General features: G+C 39.8%; 1 protein-coding gene across 6 annotated transcripts in view; it reads right to left on the minus strand.

Annotated features, from left to right (window-relative positions):
• Positions 1-27,744, minus strand: part of vps8 (VPS8 subunit of CORVET complex) — a 555,322-nt gene that overhangs the window by 75,306 nt on the left and 452,272 nt on the right. For all 6 annotated transcript variants that reach the window (XM_043693080.1, XM_043693078.1, XM_043693079.1 and 3 more), the window contains one exon: positions 19,527-19,580. In XM_043693080.1, the coding sequence (XP_043549015.1) occupies positions 19,527-19,580 (54 nt within the window). The remainder of the gene's footprint in view (positions 1-19,526; positions 19,581-27,744) is intronic.

Genomic DNA, 27,744 nt, shown 5'->3' on the forward strand with positions numbered 1-27,744 from the left:
ATTCTCCTGTTCCCTGGATGCTGCCTGACCTGCTGCGCTTTTCCAGCAACACATTTTCAGATATGTTAGTTACATGTTTTTCTCAGCTCTTGTAATAATACAAATGTCATTCTTATTGCAGTTATCAGCAAATGTTGCAGAAATTGCGTGTGATTTATATAAATTACTTTTTTTCAGAGTTTTGATCTTAAAATAGTGCCTTATGGCTGTTGGTCTATTTTCAAAAAGGAGTTGTAAAACCAACTAGGTCAGTCTTTCTGGAAGATAGTGAGGATGGCAGAAAGTAGACAGTTAGTGTTGATAAAGTGTGGGCTAGATAAAGCACAGCAGGATCGGGCAACACCTCAGGAGCAGGAGAGTCGACATTCAGGCAGGACTCTTCATCAATCTTTCTCGAACCATACTTTTATATCATGATGCCCCTCTGTGAGAGCTAATGGAAATTTGTCTATACTGTAGGTGTTTATGATTGACACATGATTTGGAGATGCCGGTATTGGACTGGGGTGTACAAAGTTAAAAATCACACAACACTAGGTTATAGTCCAATAGGTTTAATTGGAAGCACTAGCTTTCGGAGCGCCGCTCCTTCATCAGGTAGTTGTCAACCACCTAATGAAGGAGCGGTGCTCTGAAAGCTCGTGCTTCCAATTAAACCTGTTGGACTATAACCTCGTGTTGTCTGATTTTTAACTTTATGATTGAAACACTAAGCCATTAAGCTAAGCAGAGTCTAGGTAGAACAAGGTTATTTCAGAAGTTCAAAAGCTTTTGGGGTTCAGTTCAAAGGAGACCTGCCTGGGATCAGAAGCAAGCACAGCCTCTCTGAGAAAAAAAGAAGACTGCTGAGGAACATCTTATTTCAGTGAAAGTTCGTAAAACTTTCACAAGGGGAGTGTTTGGTTAGAAATCTGCAATGTATCAAAAGACTCAGAAAGTCTAAGCTCTCAGTTGTGAGAGTGGACAAAAGAAAAAGCCTCATAGTGCACAGGACTGGAACTGAGAAGTTGCAGTTAAGTCAATGGCATAGATTTGACAGTGGAGAAACATTTCTCTGGTTTCTCAGTAACTGTAATAGGATGGTGCTGTGGATTAGGCAATATTTTGGTTTACTGTATGTTTTGAAATCTTTCAAACTGCGTTATATGTGGAAAATTTGTTTTTTTTTAATTTATGTGAACAAATTTGCAGCCTTCTGTGCTCATGTTTGAGTCAAAGATGGCCATGCCAAATTAAGAAAAAAAAGATCTAGGAGGCCATTTCATATAAAAAGTAGAGTTCTAGCTAGGATCATAGTTCACTGAAATTAAGAGAGATCTCTTAATTTAGAAGTTAAATTAAGAAATGTGCATGTGAAAGTACTAGACAGGAAATGGTTGTATTGTGTTGAAGTTTATTGCATGGATTTTCAAAATGACTGAATGTTGTTAAGAGTTCTCTGGAAGTGGAAGATGTAAAGTGGATTTTTTGAAATCTTTGATAAAGTTTAAACTGGAGAATTAAGAAGATAGGAGATGCTTAAAGTGATTAGCCAGCAATTAGAATTGAATCCTGAAATTGAGATGTCACAGTTAGAATTAGCTAAGATAGCTACAAATGAAAAAAAAACTTGGCTTAGAAATAAAAATGACTTGAGTTACAAGCAAAGGAGGGAAAACGGGAAACAAAAAAAAACTATTGGCAAGAAACAGCGCCGGAAAGTGCAGTGGAAAGATACATAGAGTCAATGTATGGTATGCTTGCCTTTATTATTCAGGAAATTGAGTACAAGAGTCATGATGTCATATTGCAGCTTTATAAGGCTTCAGTAAGGCTGAACTTAGAATATTGCATTCAATTCTGGTTGCCACACCACAGGAAGAATGTGGAGGCATTGGTGAGGGTGCAGAAGAGTTATACCAAGATGCTGCCTGGATTAGAGGGTATGAACTATAAGGAGAGGTTAGAAAAACTAGGGTTGTTTTCTCTGGAGCAGCACAGGCTGAGGTGAGACTTGATAGAAGTCTATAAAATTATGAAATGCATAGAGATAGTTGACAGTCAGAATCTTTTTGCCCTAGAGTTGAAATGTCTAATACTGGGTGCATGTGTTTAAGGTGAGAGGGGAAAGTTCAAAGGAGATATGAGGGCCAAGTTTTTTTTACACAGGAAGTTGTAGGAGTGGATGGAGTTTGGTGGGGGCATTTAAGGGGCTTTTAGATAAACACATGAATATGCAAGGAATGGAAGCATATGGACCAAGGGAAGGCAGAAGGGGTTAATTTAATTTGGCTCAACATTGTATGCTGAAGGGCCCGGTCCTGTGCTGTATTGTTCAATTTTCTAAAACATGAATTGGGAAATGGATAAAGCAAAACAGAAACTAATACAAAAGGAAATTCAAATTAAAAAGCTTGAGCTGCAAAAAAGGCAAAGAAATAAGACATGATTTAGCCAAAGGATAGCTTAGAATACAGGGAAAAACGGGTAACAGCTTACAAAATGATTCTGATTCCAATGAGAGATTTAACTGAGAATCCACGCTTAATGCCGAAGTGTTTTGAAGCTGGAGTCAAAAATGTTTCACCTCATTTGAGAAGGTAGCGGAACAGATATTAAGATTAAGATTAGATTCCCTACAGTGTGGAAACAGGCTCTTTGGCCCAACAAATTCACACCAGCCCTCCGAAGAGCAACCCACCCAGATCTATTTACCTCTGACTAATGCACCTAACACTATGGGCAATTTATCATGGCCAATTCACCGGCCCTGCACATCTTTGAATTGTTGGAGGAAACCAGAGCACCTGGAGGAAACCCACGCCGGCACGGGGAGAATGAGCAAACTCCACGCAGACAGACACCCAAAGTTGGAATCGGACCTGTGTCCCTGGCACTGTGAGGCAGCAATGCTAACCACTGAGCCACCATGCCGCCCCTAAATGAGGTGACCAAAAGACATTTGGACCTTAATGTTACAAAATAATTCGATGGGTACAGCTATGATTGTGTATACCATTCCTGTCAGAGGAACAGATTACAAAACTGTTAAAAAGGTAATACTCTATACTTATGAGTTTATGCCTGAATTATCAATTGAAATTTAGGACTATAAGAAAAAAAATCTAATTAGCTATTTATGGAATGGCAAGGGAAAAAGAAATACAAAAGCTAGAGAACAGAAGGAAAATTATGACTGTGGAAGAATTCAGAAATAGCATTCTCATAAAAGCCAAAAACTTATCTTGAAGAGCATGAAGGATCAAAGATACAGTAGTTCTGGCAGATACTTTGCTAACTCACACAGCCAATAACAGTTGGTTAAAATGGTCATGCAAGAACTCATGAGGTAATTGGAGAAATAGCAAATCTGTGAATGGATGAGGTATTAATTTTAGAGAACAAAACAGAAGGATGCTGAAGTAACAAAGGTGCATAGTTAGAAGCAAAAAGAGTTATACCTCTACAACTGACTTAGCCTACTCAGAAATTGAGTCAGAAACAATACCTGACTGTTATTACTTGAAAGCCAAAGTTCTAATGAGCAAATGGAGACCACCACAATGACTAGTCAATGAAGAATGGGCATGGTCCATGACATGATACTCTCATCCAAGGTGCTGTAATGGAATTTTATGAGTGATTCCCAAAATTCCAACAGCAGGCCATTTAGATATTAGGAAAACACAGGCTAAAGTATTAAAACATTTTTATTGGGCAGGTTACACAGATATGTAGTCTAGATTTTCCAAACTTGCCATATATTTCAGGTAATGGGGAAACCTCAACCATCAATTAAACCTATATCTCTAATTCCAAAACGAACTCCCAAAAAGAATGCTTAGCAAGGCCTTGATACTTTGCACAGGATGTGTACTTAAAAGTAACAATGGAAATCAATATCTTTTAATGATTACGCCATTGAAATCTTCAAGAAGATTTCCTGAAGCACTGGCTTTCGGAAAAAATACTGCAAAAATGACACAAGAAAGTTAGTTCTTTTTTAACAAGATGTAGATTATACTAAGAAATACTATCAGACCAAGATTCATATTATATACTGCAAATAAAGGATGACTTGTTTGGGAAGAAAACAATCTACATCTTCTGTTTAATCACCCAAAATCTCAAATTGATTGCAACAATGCTATCAACTTTGAAGATCATGATTAAATCTTATTATCAGTAGTGAGCAAATAATTTTGAGAAAGGAATTCTCTGGTTACTGTTTGTCATTAGGGGTGATTTTTATAAGTCCACAGGATTTAGTTTTTTTTTAATAATACAGGGACATGAAGGGAGGGAACTATCTATAATGATTAAAGAATCATTACCTTTCATGATCTTTGCTAAACCAAAGATCAGAGACTATACTTGCAGTCTACGTTTCATTTTGCAGATGAAAACTAACCAAAGTCCATGAGTTGACCAAGAAGCATTTGAAGAGTGCTCAACAAGCTATGAAACCAAGAACAGCTGGAGGTAAGGTGTTAATGCTGTTTCCTGTTTCTGAGGAACTAACAAAAGCAAAGATCATTGGGCCTTATCAAATCAAAGAGAAACTCAATGATGAAAATTCTGCAGTGAGTATTCCAGATAGAAGGAAGAGGCAGTGACAGTGTTATGTTAACATGTTAAAGAGATATGTTGACTGGGACAATAATTAGCAAAAAAAAATGCACGTGGACTGGCACAAGAAATAGGGGGTGAAATAAAAATCAGAAATAATTGGAGAATCAATCAGAATTTGAAAATATAAAAGTTCATCCTTCAGTAATCGGACTGGATAAAATGTAGGCACTTACAAGGTTAGATAGCATAATATTTCATCTTTCAAAAAAATACTTTCAGGGAAATGACTTACAGAAGCTATTACAAAGTCGTAAATCAATCTGTGAACAGGCCAGGAAAAATGTCCACGGTGAATTCATCATTTTAATATGGGTGATGCATTATAAAACAACACCTTTATAGACATAATCCACAGAAATCATATCAAGTGAGGCAAGAGATTAAATTCATGATAGACAATGACATTATTGAACCAAGCCATAGCAGCTGCAGCTCACCTATTATAATGGTGCCAAAGCCAAGTGATTATTGGCAAGTCAACACAGTTAAAAAAACAGTCTTGCATCCTATTCCAAGACTGGAGGACTGCATTGAATACACTGGACATGCACAATTTGTCACTAAAATCAACTTGTTAGTGTTGTTGGCAAGTTCCATTGATGATACAGTCAAAGAAATATCAGCTCCAAATCTGTAGCCTTCTATGCTTATGTTTCAGTGAAACCATTAAATTTAAAAAAAACTGTCCACCCAGATTTCACTCTGGGATCTGATTTGTCCAGTCGTAGCATGATTTGGGAGCATAACAATCTAAATGACTGAACAAAGTTAGACAGTCACAAGTTACACAAAATATACCATATCACATGTCTTGCTTTCTCTGCCGTTCAATAGAATTGTAACTGACTTTGGCCTTTAACTTCAATTGCTCACCCATGCTCATCCCGATTTCCCGAAAGACCAAAATTCTGTCTATCCCAACCTTAACTATGTTCAATGATAGAGCATCCACTGGACAAGAGAATACCAAAGATTCAAAACTTTTTGAGTGAATAATTTCTCCTCGTCCAAGTATAAATGATAGGCGCCGTATCTTGAGATGTGCTGCTGTGTTTTAGATTCACTGACCAGCGTGAACAATGTCGCACCATCAACCCTGTCAGGTCATTTCAGAGTCTTGTATGTTTCAATGTGATCACCTCCCAATCACCACCCAAGTTATTCAGCTTACTATAACAGGACAGCACCCTAACCCCAAGGATAAGTTTAGCAAACTGTTGCTGCATCACATCCAAATCTTTCCTTAAATACGGAGACCAAAATTGCGCACAGTATTCAAGATGTGCTCGCTCCAAAGCCACACATAATTACAGTAAGACTTCTTTACTCCTGTACATCATTCCCCTTGCACTAAAGTCCAAGATATAAATTTCCTTTCTCATTGCAAATTCTGCCTGTACAATAATTTTCTTTGTTCCTTGTACAAGCACATTTAAGTCTCATTGAGCATCAGAGGAACAGGATTAGGCCACTTGCTTAGTCTGCCCTACCATTCAATGCTATCATGGCTGATCGAATACTACAATGCCTTTTACCCATTCAATTCCCATGGACCTGTACACCATTGATAATCAAAAACCTATCAATTCCTACCTTAAACAAATTCAAAGATTAAATGTTTACAGTCCTTTGTGGTAGAGAATGTCAAAGGGTTCCAACCCTCTGAAAAAGTTCTCCTTGTCTCAGATCAAACTGGTATCCTCTCACATTTTCAAATGGCGTCCCTTGGTTCTGGAAGGGGTAACATCCTACCTGCATTGACAGCCAGTACGCCATATGCCTTCCTCACCGCACTATTTACCTTGTCTCAGATCAAACTGGTATCCTCTCACATTTTCAAATGGCGTCCCTTGGTTCTGGAAGGGGTAACATCCTACCTGCATTGACCCTGCACAACCCTGATATCATGTCTTAACTCTTCAAAACCCAAGAGAATACAGCCCAGTTTGCCTCATCTCGCTTCATGGGACAGTTTCCCTATTCTTAACACAAGTATGGTGAACATTTGTTGCACTCTCTCTATAGCACAATGGAGATAAAAAGCGCAAAACTGCACACAGTATTTCAGCTACTGTGTAACCAAGCTCCTACAAATTGATCAAAGACTTATTACTCCTGCATTCAAGTCCTCATGAAATATATATTAACATTCCATTTTCCTTCCAAATAGCTTGCTGTTAACCTTCATTAAGCAAGGATACCTGGGCCCATTTGCACACTGACACTTTCCAATATCTTACTACTTAAGACATTCTCTGCAAATCTGTTTCTCCCACCAAAGTAATAATTTTACATTTTTCCACATTATACACCATCTGCCAGTGTGTTACTCACTCATTGTACAGTGTTTTATCTTAGCAATTTTTGAGAAGATTTGTAGCTCAGGCTTATGATAAGTATATGAGTTAGTTCACTGAGCTGGAAGGTTTATTTTCAGACATTTTGTCACCATACTAGGTAACATCATCAGTGAGAGTCTCTAGTGAAGCGCTGGTGGTGTGTCCCACCTCTCTATTATAGGTCTTGGTTTGTTAAGGTGGGTGATGAAATTTCCATTTTTTTTTCCAAGGGAAGGTAGATAGGATCTAAATTGATGTGTTTATTGATGAAGTTCTGGTTAGAATGTCATGCCTCTAAGAATTCTCGTGCTTGTCTTTGTTTCGCCTGTTCTCGGATCTGTGTGTTGTCCCAGACAAAGTAGTATCCTTCTTTGTCTGTATGCATGGAAACTAGAGATAGTGGGTCATATCCTTTGGTGGCAAGTTGGTGTTCATGCATCCTGGTGGCAAGTTTCCTGCTTGTTTGTCTGATGTAGTGTTTTTTTTACAGTTCTTGCATGGTATTTTGTAAATGATGTTAGTTTTGGAGGTAGTATCTAATGAATCCTTTAAGTGCATTAGTTACTGTTTAAATGTGTTGGTAGGTTTGTGGGCTACCATGATACCAAAGGGTCTGAGTAGTCTGGAAGTCATTTCTGATATATTTTTGATGTAGCTAATGTGGCTATAGTTTTTGGTTGTGTTGTGTCTGCTTGTTTGTGTTCGTTTCTGAGGAATTGGTGGATTGTGTTTATTGGGTACCAGTTTTTCTTGAAAATGTTGCATAGATAGTTTTCTTCTGCTGTTTGAAGTTCTTGGGTACTGCAGTGTTTTATCTCTTTACACCCTCTCTGTGTCTCTCTATGGCTTACTTTTCCAGCTTGCTTTGTATCACCACCAAATGTGGATACATTCTTCTGTTTCTTCTTTTAAGTCATTAATACAAATAACTGACTCTTCCTAGTCACATTTTGCCAATTTGAAAATGCCTTCTTTATGCCACTCTCTGGTTCCTGGCCCTTAATCAATCTTGTATCTATGCTAATAGACAATAGCTATTGCCATGAATCCTTATTCTGCTTATTAAGGATTGGTTATTAACCTTACAAGTGCCTTCTGAGAGCCCCAAACTTGGAGAAAAAGATTTAAAATGAACAAACTGGAGATTAACTTAGAGAATAGATAATTAGTTTTCTTTTACAATACACTTTGGTAATGTCCCAACAGATTCCAAGGGACCAGAAATTGTGTTATTTAATTTCTTCGAAAGATTACTGAATAATAGCTAATGGGAAGGAGAGCTTAGAGAGCTCAATTTAGATTTCGATGATAAAATATTGACATAGGATAAATCTTGACTACTGGAGTATAAGAGGAGACTGCCAGTTGACTTTATCAAGCCACTTTCCATTGTTAGAGACATGCAGGTGAATAAATATTCACATTAAATATCTCCATCTGCATTCTTTCCTCCTTTGAGATGTTTCTTAAATCCTATCTTTTTTCCTTAAGCTTTGACTATAAGCTCCAATATATCCTGATATGGCCTGTGTCTAATTTTGTTTAATGTTCTACAGAAATATTGGACTCCTAGCCTTTGCTGATCTAACGTTTCTTGAGTTCTTAATATTCTTGAGTTTACATGCAATGGAAATTAAACACATCAAAAATCAAAATTCTGCCAAAAACATAACATCTTACATGGGAGTTATTTTGGCTCCACAAGACTGATAGGGTTTTTGGGTATATTAAAGCCATTTCTTTCAAAAGTCTTCACAGAATTATATATTTGGTTGACTTTGACTTCAGAATTAGAGGGACAGTGTTGCCAAGCCATTTAGCATGGTGTACTGTCCCACTTCTGCTGGATTTCACCATTGTATTCCAACACAATATATTCCATCGGTATTGAACCATTAACTCTGTTTTTCACTCCAAAGACACTGCCCATATCTGCTGTGTTTCTCTGGCATTTTTCTGTTTTTATTCATAATCCATTCCATCCTTCCATTTTTTAGCCCACTCCCAACCCAAGCTGCTGTCCAATCCAAACAGCTTTACCACTTGGAAACCTCTTGTGCATCTCCTGCAAAGCATCTTCCCTGTTACCATACTAAATGTGACCTAAGATTCTATCTTTTGTCCCTCTTGTATTTTGGTTTGCCAAATGTATTGCCCCTTAGCAACATTACTTATAGACACTCGGAGATGGGAGCAGTCATGTTTTGCACACATGCTGGCTCTACCTCTGCGCCTTTAACTTTCATGACTCAACCATTATCAATGCTTGGCTGTCAGTAGACAAAGTCCTGGATGAGCAAGGATTTCCTTCAGTTCAGGTTCAGCGAAACGGAGACCATCATGTTTGGCTCCCTTCCCATGTCAGACACCTCAAAGTGTTCCACTGTCTCTTTCCAAAGCTGCTAACTCAGATAAGCCCAGCGGTGTGAGTCATTGACATCGAGTTTACTCAGCTGATCTTTAAACTGCATGATCCAGACTGCCTATTTTCACTTCCTCAACTTCTGTCTCTACTTCCCTCCTATTGTCATTGAAATACTTATCCACGAGTTTGCAACTAAAGTCAGAGTAATGACTTCTTGAGGCAATTTCAAATTGTTCAAATCTTTGCCACCAGACATTTGTCTGACATTGCTTCCCACTTCCTCGTCATCTTACATCTGCCAAACCTGAGCGATTCCCCATTTAAATATCAATATTACATTTTTGAATGACCGTGTCCCTCCCTCCCTTAGCTTTGGCATTTACAAAACACTTGCACTGTAATGTAAATTAAACCTGTTGACAATTGGGGCTGGATTTGACTGAGGTTAATTTAAACTTATGATGGACATCAGTTTGGCTCACAGAGAATGTTGGTTGTTGCCTGTGCAGTCATGATATAGTCTTTGATTGAGAATAGATGGCATTCCTGCTTAGGTAGATTGCATTTTGTTGCACTGTCCAAGTGACAACTGCATTATGTTCATGTCACTGATTGGATAACAGAGCCCAGAGGTTTAGTAACAATACAGTTCAATCCATATATGGGCACAAGAGCAGCAGGGAGCCCTTGCCCTTGCTCTAGGACTTGTTTGATGCTTTTACAAACCTCATCCAGTAACTCAATCAACGCAATAATTTTAGAAAGTTCAGCAGCATAGCCTTGAGCAATCTTTTATCAAGTAGCTGGAATTCAAGGTCATGTTATGAACAGAGAGGATAGCCACGGTGATTTGAAAGAGCTTGCTGAATGAATTTGATGCTCAGGATAGGCTCTAATGCTGATCTTGGCAGATGTTACACCCTTCTTCCAGTCCTTGATTGGGGAAGAAACATGTGCATATCTTGTGGATGTCAGTCATTTGAAAAAATCCATAACTAGATATGCATACTTTTGAGCTGATGCATCATTAATCAAAGTCAGGATAAGCCAAGTGTGGCAAGATGTCAGACATTGACTAATAAACTTGAAATTTCAAATGAAGCAATTCTGGATGAATTATAATTGGAAAGTCCAATCAAAACTTTAAACAAAAATACTCATGAGTTTCAGAAAACTGAGAAAGATTGCTAATGTCTCGGAACATGCTGAATAGGTACTGATGGGTGGAGATTATCTGGCAAATTACTGATCACATTTAATGTAGAAAACTTCAATATTGAGAGACTGGGGATTAAAATGTACCCGAATCAACTAAAAAACAAAATTCCACACAACACTACACTGGAAAGGAATTTTGAAGCTGTGACTCAAGGAGAAGGCAAGCTAACAAAAGATAGTAAATGTGGCCTCACCAGCATAACAGGTACCCCAGAAACAATTTGGTTTACTCGTGGATCAATTATGAAAAGCATCAACTCAAGGTGGAGGAGTGAGAATTGGATCTTTGGTTAAATAGTCAGACAAACAGGAACTGATTGCAATATTGCAGAGAGCATTTGGCTGGTCCTTTCTAGAGTTCTGTGTACAACTCTGTGGTCAAAGTGTTGTGAGAAAAAAACATCTGTGGTTTGATGAGGGAGCACTGAAGGGCAACTAAACTGAAAACTGGCAGTAGGCACTGAGGTTGTGATGAGATGCAGAAGAAGCTGGGAATGTTTTTACAGTTGGTGGTACACTGGGGGAATCGTACTGAACTATTAAAAATGCATAAAGGAGATAAATGTCCGTATGTTTAGCACAGCTACGGATTCTAATATGGGAAGTCTCCCTTCCATCAATATTATCTTTGCCATGATAAACATCAACTACAGAAAGGAAAAATAAACAGTGCCTGATATCTGAACACGCGATGTCCAAAGGTTAAGTCATCCACAAAGGATGAGATTGAAACAATCCAAACCTGTTTCATTGAGAATCTTGGATCCCTTGTATAAATATTAAGGGTCAATTTTCTGCTTCTGATTGGGGGCACAGATTATGAAATTGCTAATCTTGATTAAAATTAATGGATAGAGGTCATGAACTGATTGCAATATTGTGAAATATACTTCTGGCATGAATTCTGTGATACATAAAGTGTCTTGGAATTAAGACCATAGCCACTCGGCCCATCAAGTCTGTTCCATCATTTAATGAGATCATGGTTGATTTTATAATCTTCAACTCCACTTTCCTGCTCTATCACTGTAATCCTTTAATCCCTTGCTGATTTAAAATCCAGCTGGAACAGCCTTAAAAATACTTAATAATCCAGCCTCAATGGCCCTCTATGGTAAAGAATTCCACAGATTCACTTCTCTCAGAGAAGAAATTCTTTCTCATCTCTGTCTTAAATGGGCACTCCCTTTCTCTGAGATTATGCTATTTGACTCTAGCCACTCCCAAAAAGGGAAACATCTTCACATCTTCCATGTCAAGATCACTAAGAATCTTAGATATTTCAATGAGGGCTGCCCTCATTTTTCTATGTGTAAAGTTCCAATCTACTCAATCTCTCCTCATAGGAAATTCCCTCCATACCCATAATTAACCTAGCGAAATTTCTCAGGATGGCCTCTATTGTAAATATATCTTTCTTTGGATAAAGGCACTGAACTTTTCACTGCCTTGTATAGTTTTAGCAAGACTTCCCCATTTTAATACTTTGTTCCTTTGAAATAAAGGCCAATATTCCATTTGCCTTCTTTAATCCTTGCTGAACCTGGATGTTACCTTTTCTATTTCATGCATGAGGTCCCCAAAACTCTCTTAGCAGTCTGCACTCTTTTCCAATTTATACAATATTCAGTTCTTTTATTCTTTCTGCAAAATACATAAACTTGTATATAATTGTAGTCCCAGCACTGAGCCCTGTGGTACTCCATACGTTACATCCTGAAAATGACAGCTTTATCCCAATTCTCTGTCATCTATTAGTTAGCAAATTCATTTTCCCAAACCATGAGTTCTTAGTGAATGAAGTTGCCTTATATACAACACCTTATTAATTACCTTCTGGAAATCTCAATTTATTACATTTACTGGTTCTCCAGTATCTATCCTGCTTGTTACCATCTTAAAGAGCTCCAGTAAACTTGTCAGGCATGATTTTCCCTTCATCAAGTCATGCTCACTCTTCTCAATCATGTGATATATTTCTAAATGCCCTTGTTACTGTATCACTCTAATATTTTTTCAATGACAAATGTTAAAATCTTTCTAACCGTCACACTGAAATCCTGTAACTTCCTGGACAACCTATTTTACTGGCTATCAGAGGGAAAAGATGTGCGTGCACCGCTTTTTAAGGTCAGTGTAACAGTGCCTGAACGAACACGTACTTCCTTCAATCATGCACTAAATCTTCGTGTTGGCCAAGAACATTGTATCTTCTGTAAATAGTCTACAGTGTTAATTCATGTACCTTAAGAAAATAACACCATAAGAAATAGGAACAGGAGTAGGCCATTTGAATCCTCAAACCTGCTCCACCATTCAATAGGACCATTGCTGATCAACGTTCCTCATGCTCACTTCCTTGAATTTTCCCCAAAGCCCTTGATTCCTTGACTGATCGAGAATTTATCTCAGTCTTAAATATACACAAGGACTCTGTTCCAATAGTTTTCCACAAATAATTCCAAAGACTCAGAACCTTCAGAGAAGAATTTTTTCCTCACCTCAGTCTTAAATTGGCACCCCTTTATTCTGAGACAATACCCTCTGATGCACAACTCATCCATGAGGGAAAACAACCTCTCAGCATTTACCCTTCTCATCTTCTAAACACCACTAAGTGGAGTCCCAACCTATTTAGCCTTTGCTCATAAGACAATCGCTCCATAACAGGGATCATCCTAGTGAACCTTCTCTGAACCAGGAGAATAAGGGGTTGTAAACTATTTCAAACAGATTTTATGAGGGTGCATTTTATTGTGAGGATTCCCATGCAAAAGATTGTAGACAATGGTTAATTTGGAAAGAGAAGAAACACTGGGACGTTTTTAAAGAAGGAGTCACAAAAAGGACTTTGAGACTTTTTAAAAAGGCATTTTGAGGGATTGACATAGCACAAGCTAATTGCTTGGAATAGTTTACTGGAAATCAAATGCCTGGGTTTATAGTTTCGTTTTGGACATTGTTTGTAGTTCAGTTGGGATCCAAGCTGTGAGAAGAAGAAACTACCCAGCTCATCCTCGAACTTTGAGAAACCCATTTTGAAGTGTCTAAGGTAAGACGTAAAAAAAAAGATACACCAGTCCTACTGAAAAGACTTTAAATTCCTTACATCGCCCAAACAAACTTCATTTAAAAGATCCCTTTGACAAATGCCTGTGTATGGTGGAAGCCATCTACATCTTCCAAATCTGAAAGCCACCTTGAACCTCAGACATTGATCACATAACACCAGGTTATGAGCAGCAGTGCTCTGAAAGCTAGTACTACCAAATAAACCTGTTGGACTATAAACTAGTATTTGCGATTTGTAACTTTGTCCACTCCAATCCAACACCAGCACCTCCTCATCTTAGATACTAAAGCAGTCTATCTCCAAATGCAGCAACATCTGGACAATATTTCGCTAGCAAGTAACATTCCCACCACACCATTGTCAGACAGCAACCATCTTCAACAAGAGAGAACTTTACCATTGTGTTTCAGATTCAATGGCATTACCACTACCTGATTGCTAATGATCAACATCCTGGGAGAGTGGGTTACCACTGAGCAAAAAATGAACTAGTCTGGCCATATAAATACTGTGAAAGGTCTTATGGTGCACTGTCCCTATCTCTGGACTATAAGGTCCAGATTCAAGTCCCCACTGCCCCAGGGGTGTGGTATAATCCATCTGAACAAGTTGATTAAAGGCAATTATAAAGACTATGGCTGCAAGAGCAAATCAAAGGATAACTTTCTTGTCGATAGTAACTCACCTCTTGACTCCCCAAAGCCTGCCCACTATTAATAAAGCACAAGTCAGGAGTGTGATGGAATATTCCCCAGTTGCCTGGAGGACTGCAACTCCAAAAACATTCAAGATGCTTGGCATCATAGAAACCTACAGGTGCAGGTACATAATTCTTTGAAGTTTGTGTCACATATAGACAAGGTGGTTAAAAAGGCATTTGGCATGCTTGCTTTTATTGCTCAGTCGTTTGAGTATAGGAGTTGGGAAGTTAAAAATCACACAACACCAGGTTATAGTCCAATAGGTTTAACTGGAAGCACTAGCTTTCGGACCGCTGCTCCACCACCTGATGAAGGAGTAGCGTTCCGAAAGCTAATGCTTCCAATTAAACCTGTTGGACTATAACTTGGTGTTGCATGATTTTTAACTTTGTACACCCCAGTCCAACACCGGCATCTCCAAATCAGGAGTTGGGAAGACGTGCTGAGCTTATATAGGTGACGCCTCTTCTGGAATACTGCGTCCAGTTCTGGTCGCCCAGTTATAACAAGGATATTATCAAGCTGGAGAGGGATCAGAAGAGATTTACCAGAATGTTTCTGGGTACCTAAGGCTTGAGTTATAAAGTAAAGCTGGATGGGCTGGGACTTTTTTCACTAGGGCGAACGAGGTTGAGAGGTGATCAGATTGAAGAATATAAAATGATGAGGTATAAACAGAGTTAATGGTAATTGTCTTTTCCCTAGGATTGAAATTTCAAGACTAGGGGGCACATTTTTAAGAGAGGAGAGAGATTTTAAAATGACATAAGAGGCAAATTTGTTCCACAGAGGGTGATTCGCTTGTGGAATGAACTTCCCGAGGAAGTGGTGGATGCGAGTACAATTACAACGCTTAGAAGCCATTTGGATTAGAAGACATGAATAGGAAGTTTGGAGGAATATGGGCCAGGAGCAGGCAGGTGGGACTAGTTTAGTTTGGGATTATGTTCAGCATGGACTGGTTGGACCGAAGGGTCTGGCTCCATGCTATATGACTCTACCATCGAGGACAAGGCAGCCCGTTGATTGGTACCACATCCACAAACATACACGCGCTTCACCAATAATGTACAGTTACAGCAGCTTGCAGCACTTACAAGATGCACAGCAAAAAAAAATTACCAAGAATTGGATAGCACCTTCCATATCCATTCACGCTACCACCTAGAAGGACAAGGCCTGCAGATACATGAGAACACCAGCATTTTAAAATCCCTTTTGATTTATTTTGACTGATTGATATTGGTTAAACAAGAAGTCTAAAATCTTGAGGAATCTGGTTGGCAAGAACCAGTAAGGATGAGAATGTCAAACAAACGTATACTCAGTTGAAGTGCCAAGTTTGCAGGAACATCTTTGATTAATGGCTGCATTTCCAGTAATGACAGTTTAGCTCCCACACACTGGCAGCTTCAGAAATGCCTCCAAACAAATTCTTCACAAGCTGCTAGTAGGATTTACCATTTTAAATGACATTCGTTAATAAGAAAGTACTGGAAAAGACCCATAAACAAATGAAGACAGGATGTATGGACAGAAAAGCTAGGATTGAAGGATTCTGCATTCTGATTGCTCCACGAGTGCAGCCTGACTTAATGTACGTTACAAACAGTTTATGCTTTAGTTTTATTTTCCAGCATTTTCTGTATTTTTGCTTCCCCCCACCCCCCAACATCCACAGAGAAACTCATCCCTTGTTGCAAAACCTAACCTTGTTGAATGCCATAAAATGCAACAGGCAGCATACTGGCAGATCTATTTGGCTTGATTGTTATCAGATTTTTTTGTTAAAGCTAATTATGTGGTTTTCTTTCTGAAACATCAAGGTCATGACCCAGAAATGGAGGAAACTCTTGGAAGCCTAATGTGAACTCAGGATGGATAATCTCAACTTCATCTAAGTCACAGAGTCATAGAGATGTACAGCATGGACACAGACCCTTCAGTCCAACTAATCCATGCTGACCAGATATCCTCAATTAATCAAGTCCCATTTGCCAGCACTTGGCCCTTCCCTACCCATCCAGATGCCTCTTAAATATTGTAATTGTACCAGCCTTCACCACTTCCTCTGGCAGCTCATTTCCACACACGTACCACCCTCTGCGTGAAAAAGTTGCCCCTTAGGTCCCTGTTAAATCTTTCCCTCTCACCCTAAACTTACACCCTCTCATTCTGCTCTCCCCCACCCCAGGGAAAAGACCTTGATTGTTTGCCCTATCCATGCCCCTCATGAGGTCACCCCTCAGCCTCCCATGCTCCAGGGAAAACACCCCCAGCCTATTCAGCCTCTCCCTATAACTCAAATCCTCCAAACCTGGCAACATCCTTGTAAATCTTTTCTGAACCCTTTCAAGTTTCATAACATCCTTCCAATAGGAAGGAGACCAGAATTGTACACAATATTCCAAAAATAGCCTAACCAATGTCCTGTACAGCTGCAGCATGATCTCCCAGCTCTATAAAGTTATTCTGACATTTTCAGTTCATAATGAAACTGGCCTCTTGGGTTGTATGCTGTCAGAGTGAATACATGACGTCCTGAAAGGACATGAATAGTAGGTTATGTTAGCAGAGTCAGGCAGACATCAAACATATTGGTAGACTTTGTTAAGAACAGCAGGGGTGAAGCTGAAACATCAGAGGGACGTACAAGTCTTCAAATAACACATTGTCCGGGCCTTTCACACATTACTTATCTTGCACATAGTAGTCTTTAGTTTGTGTGTTGGACTGATCGGCCAACTCAGAGTGAAAGTGACAGCAAGTTATCCTTGATGTTGAGGATCTGACAAAAACGGTGGCGACAATGGCTGAATGATATTAACGCTGAAATGTTAATCAAGAGACCATGTAATGTTCTGGGGACCCAGTCTGAATTCTGAATCTTGTAAAAATGTGGAATTCAGAGTCTAATGAAGGCCATGAATCCATTATTGATTTTCGGAAAAGACTCACCTTCAATCTTTTAGGGAGGGAAATGGCCATCCTTCCTTGATCTGGCCTACACATGACACCAGGCCCACAACAACGCTATTGACTCTTAACTGCCCTCTGGGCAATTAGGGATGGGCAATCAATACTGGTCTAACCAGCAACAAGAGAATGAAGAACGAACAAGCTTTTTACTTTTACTTTAATTAGTTTTGTCTTGCTTTGTATTTCCAATGAGAAGCCTTTGTTCTTGGACTGAATCCTGTCCAAAAACTTGAAGTGTTGTGGGCTAGGCCAGTAGGTACTGTTTAATACTTGGAGGATTATTCCTGGCCAAACATCACAGGAGTAGCTAACTTCCAGGTTTATCCAAGGAACAGGAAAAGCTCTGCAATTGTGCCACAACATTCTGGGCCTATCAAATCAGGCTGTTCCTTGGCAATAACATCAAGAGTCAAGATTAGAGTGGTGCTGGAAATGCACAGCAGGTCAGGCTGCATCCGAGGAGCAGGAAAATTGATGTTTCGGGCAGAAGCCCTTCATTAGCACCACTCTAATCGTGACTCTAATCTCCAGCATCTGCAGTCTTCACTTTCCCCTAATAACATCAGGATACCAGTGGAATCCGATCTCTGATTAAAGGCAGTATTTTCCGGTTTGGAATTCACGTTTGATGACAAACATGGAGAAAACCGCCATTTCCATTCGGGGTTGGGTCAGCTTTTCTCATGTAATTATATATTCAGAAGCTCATTATTTATGCATGATAAGGAGCAAGGTGAATTTTATGGTGGAGGCAAGCAGAAGACCGTCACCACTGCTGTCACCTTACAGCGTTGGAGATCTTAGCGTCATATTTAAAAGGCACCCAGACATTCACTGCAAGTCAGAACATCACCTGGGCTCTCAGGTTGGCTACCTGTAGTTAATTCTGTTGGTCCTTTCGCTGTCCCCAGTGAGCTGCTCTCCCTTCCTTGGTCAGCCTGTCTCCCTTGGCCAGACAAATTTACAATTTTAGCCAGCCACCTAACTCAGTGCTCATTACACGTGAACTTCCCTCTCTTAGTCATCCTCTGTGTCCAGTGGAAGTTAGACCCAGTCTCAAACATGGTCTGGCAGTGACGATTGTTCTCCCAAATAGGATAAAGCAGGAGCCACTCACTTCAAAGATCAGCAGGTACAGACTCTCACTTCTTGCACAACACTTACATGCAGGTCAGGAATGGGAATGTATGCACGTTGGTTTGCAAAGAATTTAACTGAGATGCAGAACATCATTGTGGCAATTATGAGCATACGTAAAAATACAAATGCAGCACGATACCCGACATTTGCCATCAGGAAGTTTGACCTGCCTTTAAAATGTTAAGAACTGAATTGTAAATGCTCACCCCATGACTGGGAACTTTACTTTTGAACCTATCATGCTACCTTGTTTCCTGCTTTCAGAGGAAGATTCCACCTTGATTGCCTGCTGTAAATCTCTTCTTTGTAGGTAAAAGCTCAAGTATAACTTAACCATTACTTACTGAACTGGTTTTGTTAGAGTGTGGTTTAGCCTTTGAAGATACCTCTGATGTTTGTTGATCCCATGTGCATATCCAGTCTATGTTCTATTTGGAGATGCTGGTGTTGGACTGGGATGTACAAAGTTAAAAATTACACAACATCAGCTTATAGCTTAACAGGTTTATTTGTGAGCACTAGCTTTTGGAGCCTTGCTCTACCACCTGGTAAAGGAGCAGTGCTCCTAAATCTAGTGCTTCCAAACAAACCTGTTGGACTATAACCTTGTGCTGTGTGATTTTTAAACATGTTCCATTTGCCCTGTGTTTCTATACTCTGAGCAATCACCAGATCCAAATTCAGCAGATGTGGGAACCACTGATATTATCTGACTGCATGCTATTTTGGCACCATTGAATGCATAATATTTAGAAGTTACTGGCCTTTACACGTGAAATGGACAGCAAGAACCACTGTCAATCATGTTGAAATGCAGAGATTAATCGCTGATCACTGCCTGGAACTGTGTGCTTTTGTTCCCCAGGACACCAACTGTTTGTAAATGAGTAATAATTAATAAAAAGAACCAAGACTTGACGAGTCAAAAGGATTCCTTCTGTCCTGTACTCATTTTTGATTCCATGATTCCATCAATTATAGGAAACATCATAATGGTTCTTTCTTTCCTTCATCTGGGGTGCTGCTATTTTGATTCTTTATTCAATTCATAGCATTTCCTTTTCTGAAATGTAAGCTGTTTAGCACATTAAGTGTCCTACCTTCTTGCTGTCAGAGTTTCTGCTGTTTGCATAGTAGGCAGACGTTACTTTAATCTAGAGAAGAAAGAAAATAGAATATCAAAGTTACAATAATAGACCTTTTCAGAGAATCTTAATGAGAGGACTATTAGTTCACTCTTCTGGCTCAAACATTGAAACAAAGCAGCACCTTTGCATGTGCCAAATGCAACTTTGCAAAATACATCTTAAAACCAAGAAATGAAAAATCAAGAAGTGAACATGAACAGTTAACCTAAAGGGAAAATGAAGCTGCAGTTTCTTGTTCCAGGTATGCTTCCAGACCTGCTGTGTACTTTTGTTTATAATTCTTAAATCAATTAATAGTGCTCCATTCAAAATTTTAGACCTCTGCATGGAATATTTTATTACACGCTGTTGTTGTTGTGCCAGATATTCATGTTCAGTATCATGCTCCTTAACAGCAGATTCCAAGGGTTTTTACAATCTGAAGTTCAACTCACTGATTATTTGGTCACATTATTTGACAGCCCAGGCTTTACAACAAAAAAACCCACGGATGTATGAACGAGATATGGTTTAATATAATCTAAAAGATTTACAACAAAGAAGAAGGGCATTCAGCCCACAATAAAACCAAAATAGTGTGCATGCTGAAAATATAAAATAAACATAAGAAGTGCTGGAGAAACTCAGCAAGCTTGCAGCATCTGTGGAGTGAGAAACAGAATTAATGGTTCGAGTCTGATAGGACTCTTTCGGAGTTCTGAAAAAGTTAGACCCGATTTGGAATGCTAACTGCATTCCTCTCTGCAGAGATGCGGCCAGATCTTCTGTGTTGCCCCAGCATTTTTGGTTTTTATTGATTTGCATTCAGCCCATCATATCCATGCTGGTTACTGCAACAGCATCATAGTGCGTCCCACTCTGTCCTTCTGATACTGGCTCCTCTCTAATTAAGTTTTTTTTCTCTCTGAATTGCTCCTTGTTATTTTCTTAAGCGGATATAAATCTTTTTATGATCACTATCTCCTAAATGTTTCCTTGCAGACACCTAATCTCATATCTGCTGCTGTAGTGAAATTTATGTTAAACTAAAGTCTACTGCTGAAGTGATTCCAACATCTGTGAAGAGAACGGAGCTTCAAAAGATCTAAAAGCCTGCTGTCTAAACTTGGCCATATTTGGAATGTTGTAAAAGATCACAAAGCCGAGGACAGATCACCATAGCAACAAGAACCAACTCAAGCACATTTACATTGTGTAAACCAAAAGAGAACAAATAACCTAACAATGCTGTGAGATGTATTTTTAGTTGACAAGTCACCAGCCCTGAGCAATATTTAAAGCACCTTTAAAAGGTAGCTGAATTTAAATTTCAAAGGCACAGTTCCAGTATGACTGCTCCAACACAGTCTTTTGCATCCTGCTAGCAGATCCTTACTAGATATCTTCCTGAATATTCAAGGTCTCCACAGGTATTTTGCTGACTACTTCCTAGACCAGTCGCTACCCCACTGGGGAGCGAGTGACACAATGGTAATATGACTGGATTACCAACCCAGAGGCCCAGTTTAATGATCTGGACTCATGGGTTCAAATCCCACCACAGAATCACAGTGTGTTATGGTGCAGAAAGTGACCATTTGGTCCACCATGCCTGCACCAGGTCTTCACACGGCCATTGTTAATCAATGTCAATCATCTGCTTTTAACCCATACCCTTGTACACTATTCCTATCCAAATAACCATCTAATGCTCTCTTGAATACCTCAAATGAACTCAGTTAAAAATCACAACACCAGATTATAGTTCAACAGGTTTATTTGGAAGCACTAACTTTCGGAGCGCTGCTCCTTCATCAGGTGGCTGTGCAGCAGGATCATAAGAGACAGAATTTACAGCAAAAGATTACACTGTCGTGCAACTGAAACAATATATTGAACAAACCTAGATTGCTGTTAAGTCTTTCATCTTTTAGAATGGGTTGCAGGTTTTAGTTCATTAATATGTAAATCCCAGAATTTTCTGGTCATATTCTCGAGATAAGCTAAGGTTTATAAAAAAAAAGGTGACATCTCAGCTCACCTCCACATCAATGAACTTGCCTACACCACATTTTCAATCATTCCATACTGCAACTACTTTAGTGTGTGAAAAAGTTTTTCCTAACTTCAGCCTTGCTTCTTTTGCACATTGCTTTAAGGCTATGCCCTCTCATTCTTGTTCCTTTTATAAGCAGGAACAGCTTCTCTGCATCTACTGTATTCAGGCCACATAAATTTGAAAACCTCTATCAAATCTTGTCAGCCTTCTTCTCACTGAGATAGACAGGCAGGAGGCTGGAAGAACACAGCAAGCCAGACAGCATCATGAGGGGGGAGAAGAGTTACACCTGAAATGTCAACTACTACACCTCCTGTTGCTGCCTGGGTTGCTGTGATGTTCTAGCCTCCTGCCTGTCTATTTTGGATTCCAGCTTTTTTTGTCTCTTCTTCTCTCTGAGGACATAGAACTTAGAGCATAGAACAGTACAGGCCCATCGGCCCTCTATGTTGTGCCCAACATTATTCCTACTCTAAGATTAAGCTAAACGATATACCTTACATTTTACTATCATCCATGTGCCTATCCAAGAGTCCCTTAAATATCCCTAATGTGTCTGACTGTACTACCACTGCTGGCAATGCATTCCACACACCCACCACTCTCTGTGTAAAGAATCTACCTCTGACATCTCCCCTATACCTTCCTCCAATCACCTTAAAATTATGCCCCCTTGTGATAGACATTTCCACTCTGGAAAAAAGTATTTGGCTATCCACTGTATCTATGCCTCTCATCATCTTGTACACATTTATCAACTCACCTCTCATCTTTCTTTTCTCCAATGAGAAAAGCCCTAGCTCGCTCAACCTTTCTTCATAAGACATGCCCTCCAGTCCATGCAGCATTCTGGAAATCTCCTGTGCACCCTCTCCAAAGCTTCCACATCTCTTCTATAATGAGGCAACCAGAACAGAACACAAGTGTGGCCTAACCGGGGCTCTGTAGAGCTGCAGCATAACCTTGCAGCTCTTAAACTCAATCCCTCTGTTAATGAAAGACAATAGTACCAAGTTCTTCAAATTGTGCTCACGTGGACTGACCAGGGCCTGGGGAGAAGCGGGTGAAGGAGGCCTCTGGCAGCAGCAAGGCCAGGATGAGCCAGACACGGCTCCACCCCAGCCCGGGGTCTCCAGGTGAGCAAGGATCAGATACCGGGCTGACTTCCCTGGCCCTGACTTGCAGGCTGCTAGCCCCGGACACCTGAAGGAGTAGAAGCATCGGTAAAAGGGACAGAGGAGGACCACAACCACCGATGAACGGCAGCAGCAGTGTCTGGAGGAACATTAGATGGGGAACAGGAGGTATGGAACCCATGCATTACCAGGCCCAAGGCTCCAGCTCGGATGCGGCAGTTGCTGTAGTGAAGATCTGTAATGGAGAACTGGGAGCCTGCTACAGAGACCCCGGAGCATTACAGAGATTCCGACCGATGTCAAGAAGTGCCTGGAAGAGCAGCGGAGGAGGAACCATAAGAAGAGAGAAAGGTGAGCTGTACCCCGGTAAAATCTTACATTATATTCAGTGTTTCAAGATGGCCCCGGAGCGTGGCATCAGTTTGCATAGAACATGTGATAAAACACTCTCACAGTATTTTTATATACACATGACAATAAATCTAAATCTAATCTAAATCATAACTAAAGTTTCTCATTACTGGAACCATTCTTGTAAATAGCTTCTGTATTCTCTCTCATGCATTCACATCTTTCATGCAATATGACGCCCATCACTGTACACAATACTCCAGCTGAGATCTAACAAGCTTCTTATACAAGTTCAACATCATCTCCTTGCTCTTGCCCTCTATGACTCTATTAAGGAAGCCATGGACATTGTATACTTTAAGAAATGCTGTCTCCGATTGTCCTTCAATGAGCTGTCTTACACATAATACCAACTCCCTCTGCTCCTGCACCCTCTTTAGAACTATATCATCTATTTTACATATTCCTCCAATGTTCTTCCTACCAAAATGCTTCACCTCCTACTTCTCTGCATTGAACCTCATCTGCCACCTATTTGCCTATTCCATCAACTTGCCAATGTCCTCTTGGAGCTCTACAATGTCCTCCCACAGTTTACAATTCTTCCAAGTTTTGCGTCATCATCAAACTTTGAAATCGTCCTCTGTGCACCAGGGTCTACATCATCAATATATATGAGAAAAAGCAAGGCTGCCGTTACTAATTGCTGGACCAATCCACTAAACACTTCCCTCCAACTGAAAAGTATTCCTTGACCATCACTCTCCATTTCCTATACCTCAGCCAATTTTGCATCCATGTCACTATTTTCCCTTTTACACTATGACTTACAGCTTTCCTCACAGGTCTGTTGTGTTGCACTGCATAAACATTGCTCTCATTGATCTCTTTTCTTGCCTCTTCAAGTAACTCCAGTAAATTAGTTAAACATTTAGAAATTCATGCCGACTTGTCCAAATCAATCCTCCTTTTTCCATATAACAACGAATTCTAACCAAAATACCAGTTTCTAGAAACCTCCCCACCACCAGGGTAAAACTGACTGGTCTGTAATTTCTGGGATTACCCTTACATTCTTCCTTGTATAAAGCTGTAATATTCACAATTCTATTGTCATCTGGTACTACCCCAAATCCAGGGAAGGTTGAAATATTATAGCTAGTGCCACTGTAATTTCCACCTTCACTTACTTCAAAATCCTTGGAAGCAACTCATCCAGCCCTGGTGCTACATCAACTTTAAGTATCACAGTCTGTCCAAGATCTTTTCCTTATCAATTTTGAACCCTTCTATCAACAGAGTTTCCTTCTTTGTCATTATGGCCTGGGAATATTCTCCTCTTTTCTAAAAATAGATGCAAAGTATTTATTTAGCCATGCCTTTGCATGTATACATGTATACATTTTCTTTTTAGTCTCTAATCGGCCCGACTGGTCCTTTAATTACTTTTTTGCTATTTATATACCTACAGAAAATTTTTAGATTCCCTTTTATCTTAGCTGGTAGGTTTTCAGAATTCTTCTTTGCTTCTATTACTTGCCCTTTAATCACCCTTCTAAACTTTCAGTATTCCTCTTGGTTCTGAAATGTATTTTTTGCCGTAATCTTGTCATAAACAACGTTTTTTCAAATGCTAATTCTAACAACTTTGCCACCCGAGGAACTCTGGCTTTTTTTTGTCCGAGCTTTCCCACTTGAGGGAACGTACCTCGGCTGTGCCTAAACCATCTCCTCTTTCTTCAGTTCCTGTCTTTTTCCTGCCGACCTCTTGTTCCAGTCAATCCTGCCCAGCTCAGTTCTTGCCCCACTGAAGTCAGCTCTCTGCTGATGGATACTTCCTTACTCTGGATTGTTGCATTCTGTTCTCCACAATGATCACAGCATTTAAAATCAGTTCATGAAACTGGACCATAAAACTGGTCTCGGTGACCAAAAAAAACTCATCTGGTTCACTAATGCCCTTTAAGAAAGAAAATCTGCCAACTTTACCTTGTCTGGCTTATCTGTGACTCCAAGACAGGTAGTTGACTTTCTGAAATGGCTCACCAAACCACTACAGGCACTTAGGGATGGACAAGGCTAGCTTTGCTAGTATTGCCCATACATCATAAAATAAAAGTCAACAAAAAAATACCTAAACATGTAATAGATTTGCTGTGAAACAGACTTATATTGTGGAATTTTCTGAGGGAGACATCTGATTTCTAAATGGCAATGCATTTTGGGAATTCAGAAGGAGTTGCTGTATTATTGTTAAGGGAATTCTACTTCATACATAAACTGAAGCTATTATTAAATTTCTAATGAAAATCTTCAAGAGTATTAATAAGAAATGAACGTTTACTTTATAACACCATGGCTTTAGGGGAAAGAAACCATTAAAATTAAACTAAGATTAAATCATGGGGAGATAAAGAAATTAATACCCCAGATTAATGAGCAGAATCACATCTCTGCTCTGGCTCCAGTTTTTTTGTACTATAGCTGTTTTGCCTATGTTCTGAGAGCTGGACTGGTTATCACTTGGTATGGAGTCAAGTACAGATCATCAAACTGCTTTAGTTCACAACAATAATGAATAAAATAATGAATTAACAAGTAATACATATCATCTAATTTCAGCAAAATGTTACATCTTTTCCCACAGAAAACAGAGAATGTGAACCTTAATAAAAACAAATCGGTAATAAACCTAATACGGCAGTTGCATTCAAGAGTCATAGAGTCTCATAGCACAGAAAGAGACCCTTTGGTCCAACCAGTCCACACTGACCATGATCCCAAACTAAACTGGTCTCATTTGCCTGCACCTTGACCTATATCCCTGCAAACATTTCTTATCCCTCTATTTAACCAAACCTCGGTGGTACTGACAACCACACTTCCTCTGGAAGTTCATTATACAGTATGGATTGCGAGTGGAAAAAGAAAAGTCTCCCCTCATATTTTTTTAAAATCTTTCTCCTGTTACCTTAAAAATATGTCCCCAGTCTTAAAATCTGCCACCCCAAGGAACAGACACCTGCTATTCACCTTATCTATACCCCTTGTGATTTTCTAAACCCCGGTACGGTCACTCCTCAACCGTCTCCACTTCAGTGGAAAAACGTCCCAGCCTGTCCAGCCTCCCCTTATAACTCAAACCCTTCATTCCCAACAACATCCTGGGAAATCTTTTCTGAACTCTCTCTAGCTTAATAATATCCTTCCTATAACAGGGTGACCAGAACTGCACATGGTACTCCAGAAGACGCCTCATCAACATTCAGTACAACCTCAACATGACATCTCACCTCAACTTTCATATTCAAAGGTCGAGCAATGAAGGCAGGCAAGTGTGCTGAATGCCTGTTTAACCACCCTGTCTACATGTGATGCAAACTTCCAAGAATTATCTACCTGAACCCCTAGATCTCTCTGTTCTACAATTCAACCCAACTACTAGTAATTGCGTAAGTCTTAGCTTTGTTCCTTTTACTTGGAATATATATGTGGGAAAAATAATAGAAGGATATGTATTAAGGCTAGATGAGATAGAGTGGGAGGAAGTTTGGAAGGAAGTCAAATAGGACCTACTGGGATAAACAGCCTGTCTATGCTGTTCAGTCTTTTCTTTGGCTGCTTCATTCAGCTACGGATCCACAACTCTCTCCTTCAGGCACTGATTTTATGACAGGTGTGGTATCCTGTGGTCTCTGGCATTGCCTGGCCCTGACCCACATACTTTCTCCCCTCTGCTAGCCAGACGTGATGCTCCCACTAGTTTTGGGTGAGAGACTGGTTTGTTTAATTCAAGCAAGGCCAGTTGGAAAATGTTGGCCATATCTAACTCCTGCTTCAGGATCTCCGTTTATCTTGAATCTGGCCCATGGTGGGCTACGGTTCTGTAAGAACTGCTAGGCCAATGCTATTTTAAACACAAAACCATTATAATGGCTGACTGTACACAGTACCTGCATATTCATTCCTCCATGGTAATTCTAATTATAATTTCTGGCACCCAGATAAGCAGATTTGTGATTTTTGAGAAGGTTTGTAGCTCAAGTTGAGGTTCAAGTTGTAAGTTTGCTCGCTGAGTTGGAAGGTTTGTTCTCAGACGTTTTGTCACCATGCCCGGTAACATCATCAGTGAGCCTCTGGTGATGCGCTGGTGTTCTACCCTGCTTTCTATTTATGTGTCTTTCCTGTTAAGGCGTTGATTAAAAAAAATGGAAATGATATCACTCACCTTAACAGACCAAGACACACAAATAGAAAGCAGGACATTACACCAGCGCTTCATTGGAGGTTCACTGATGATGTTACAGCATGGTGATGAAATGTCAGAGAACAAACATTTCTCTGACATGCAGGGGCATGGGAACCCAGACTGTAGCTTCAGGGTGCAGGACCTGGAGTGTAGGGAGGTTAGGAACATGGCATCAATTTCAAAGGAGGGTGTCTGTAAACAGTAAAGTGGTTTGAAGTGTGTATACTTCAATGCAAGAAGTATACGAAATAAGGTAGGTGAACTTGCAGCGTGGGTTGGTACCTGGGACTTCGATGTTGTGGCTATTACGGAGACATGGCTAGAACAGGGACAGGATTGGCTGGTGCAGGTTCCAGGATTTAAATGTTTGAGTAGGGGCAGAGGGGGGGGTAAAAG

The sequence above is a fragment of the Chiloscyllium plagiosum genome, chromosome 7 (assembly GCF_004010195.1).
Source record: "Chiloscyllium plagiosum isolate BGI_BamShark_2017 chromosome 7, ASM401019v2, whole genome shotgun sequence".
In the NCBI taxonomy this organism is placed as follows: Eukaryota; Metazoa; Chordata; class Chondrichthyes; order Orectolobiformes; family Hemiscylliidae; genus Chiloscyllium; species Chiloscyllium plagiosum.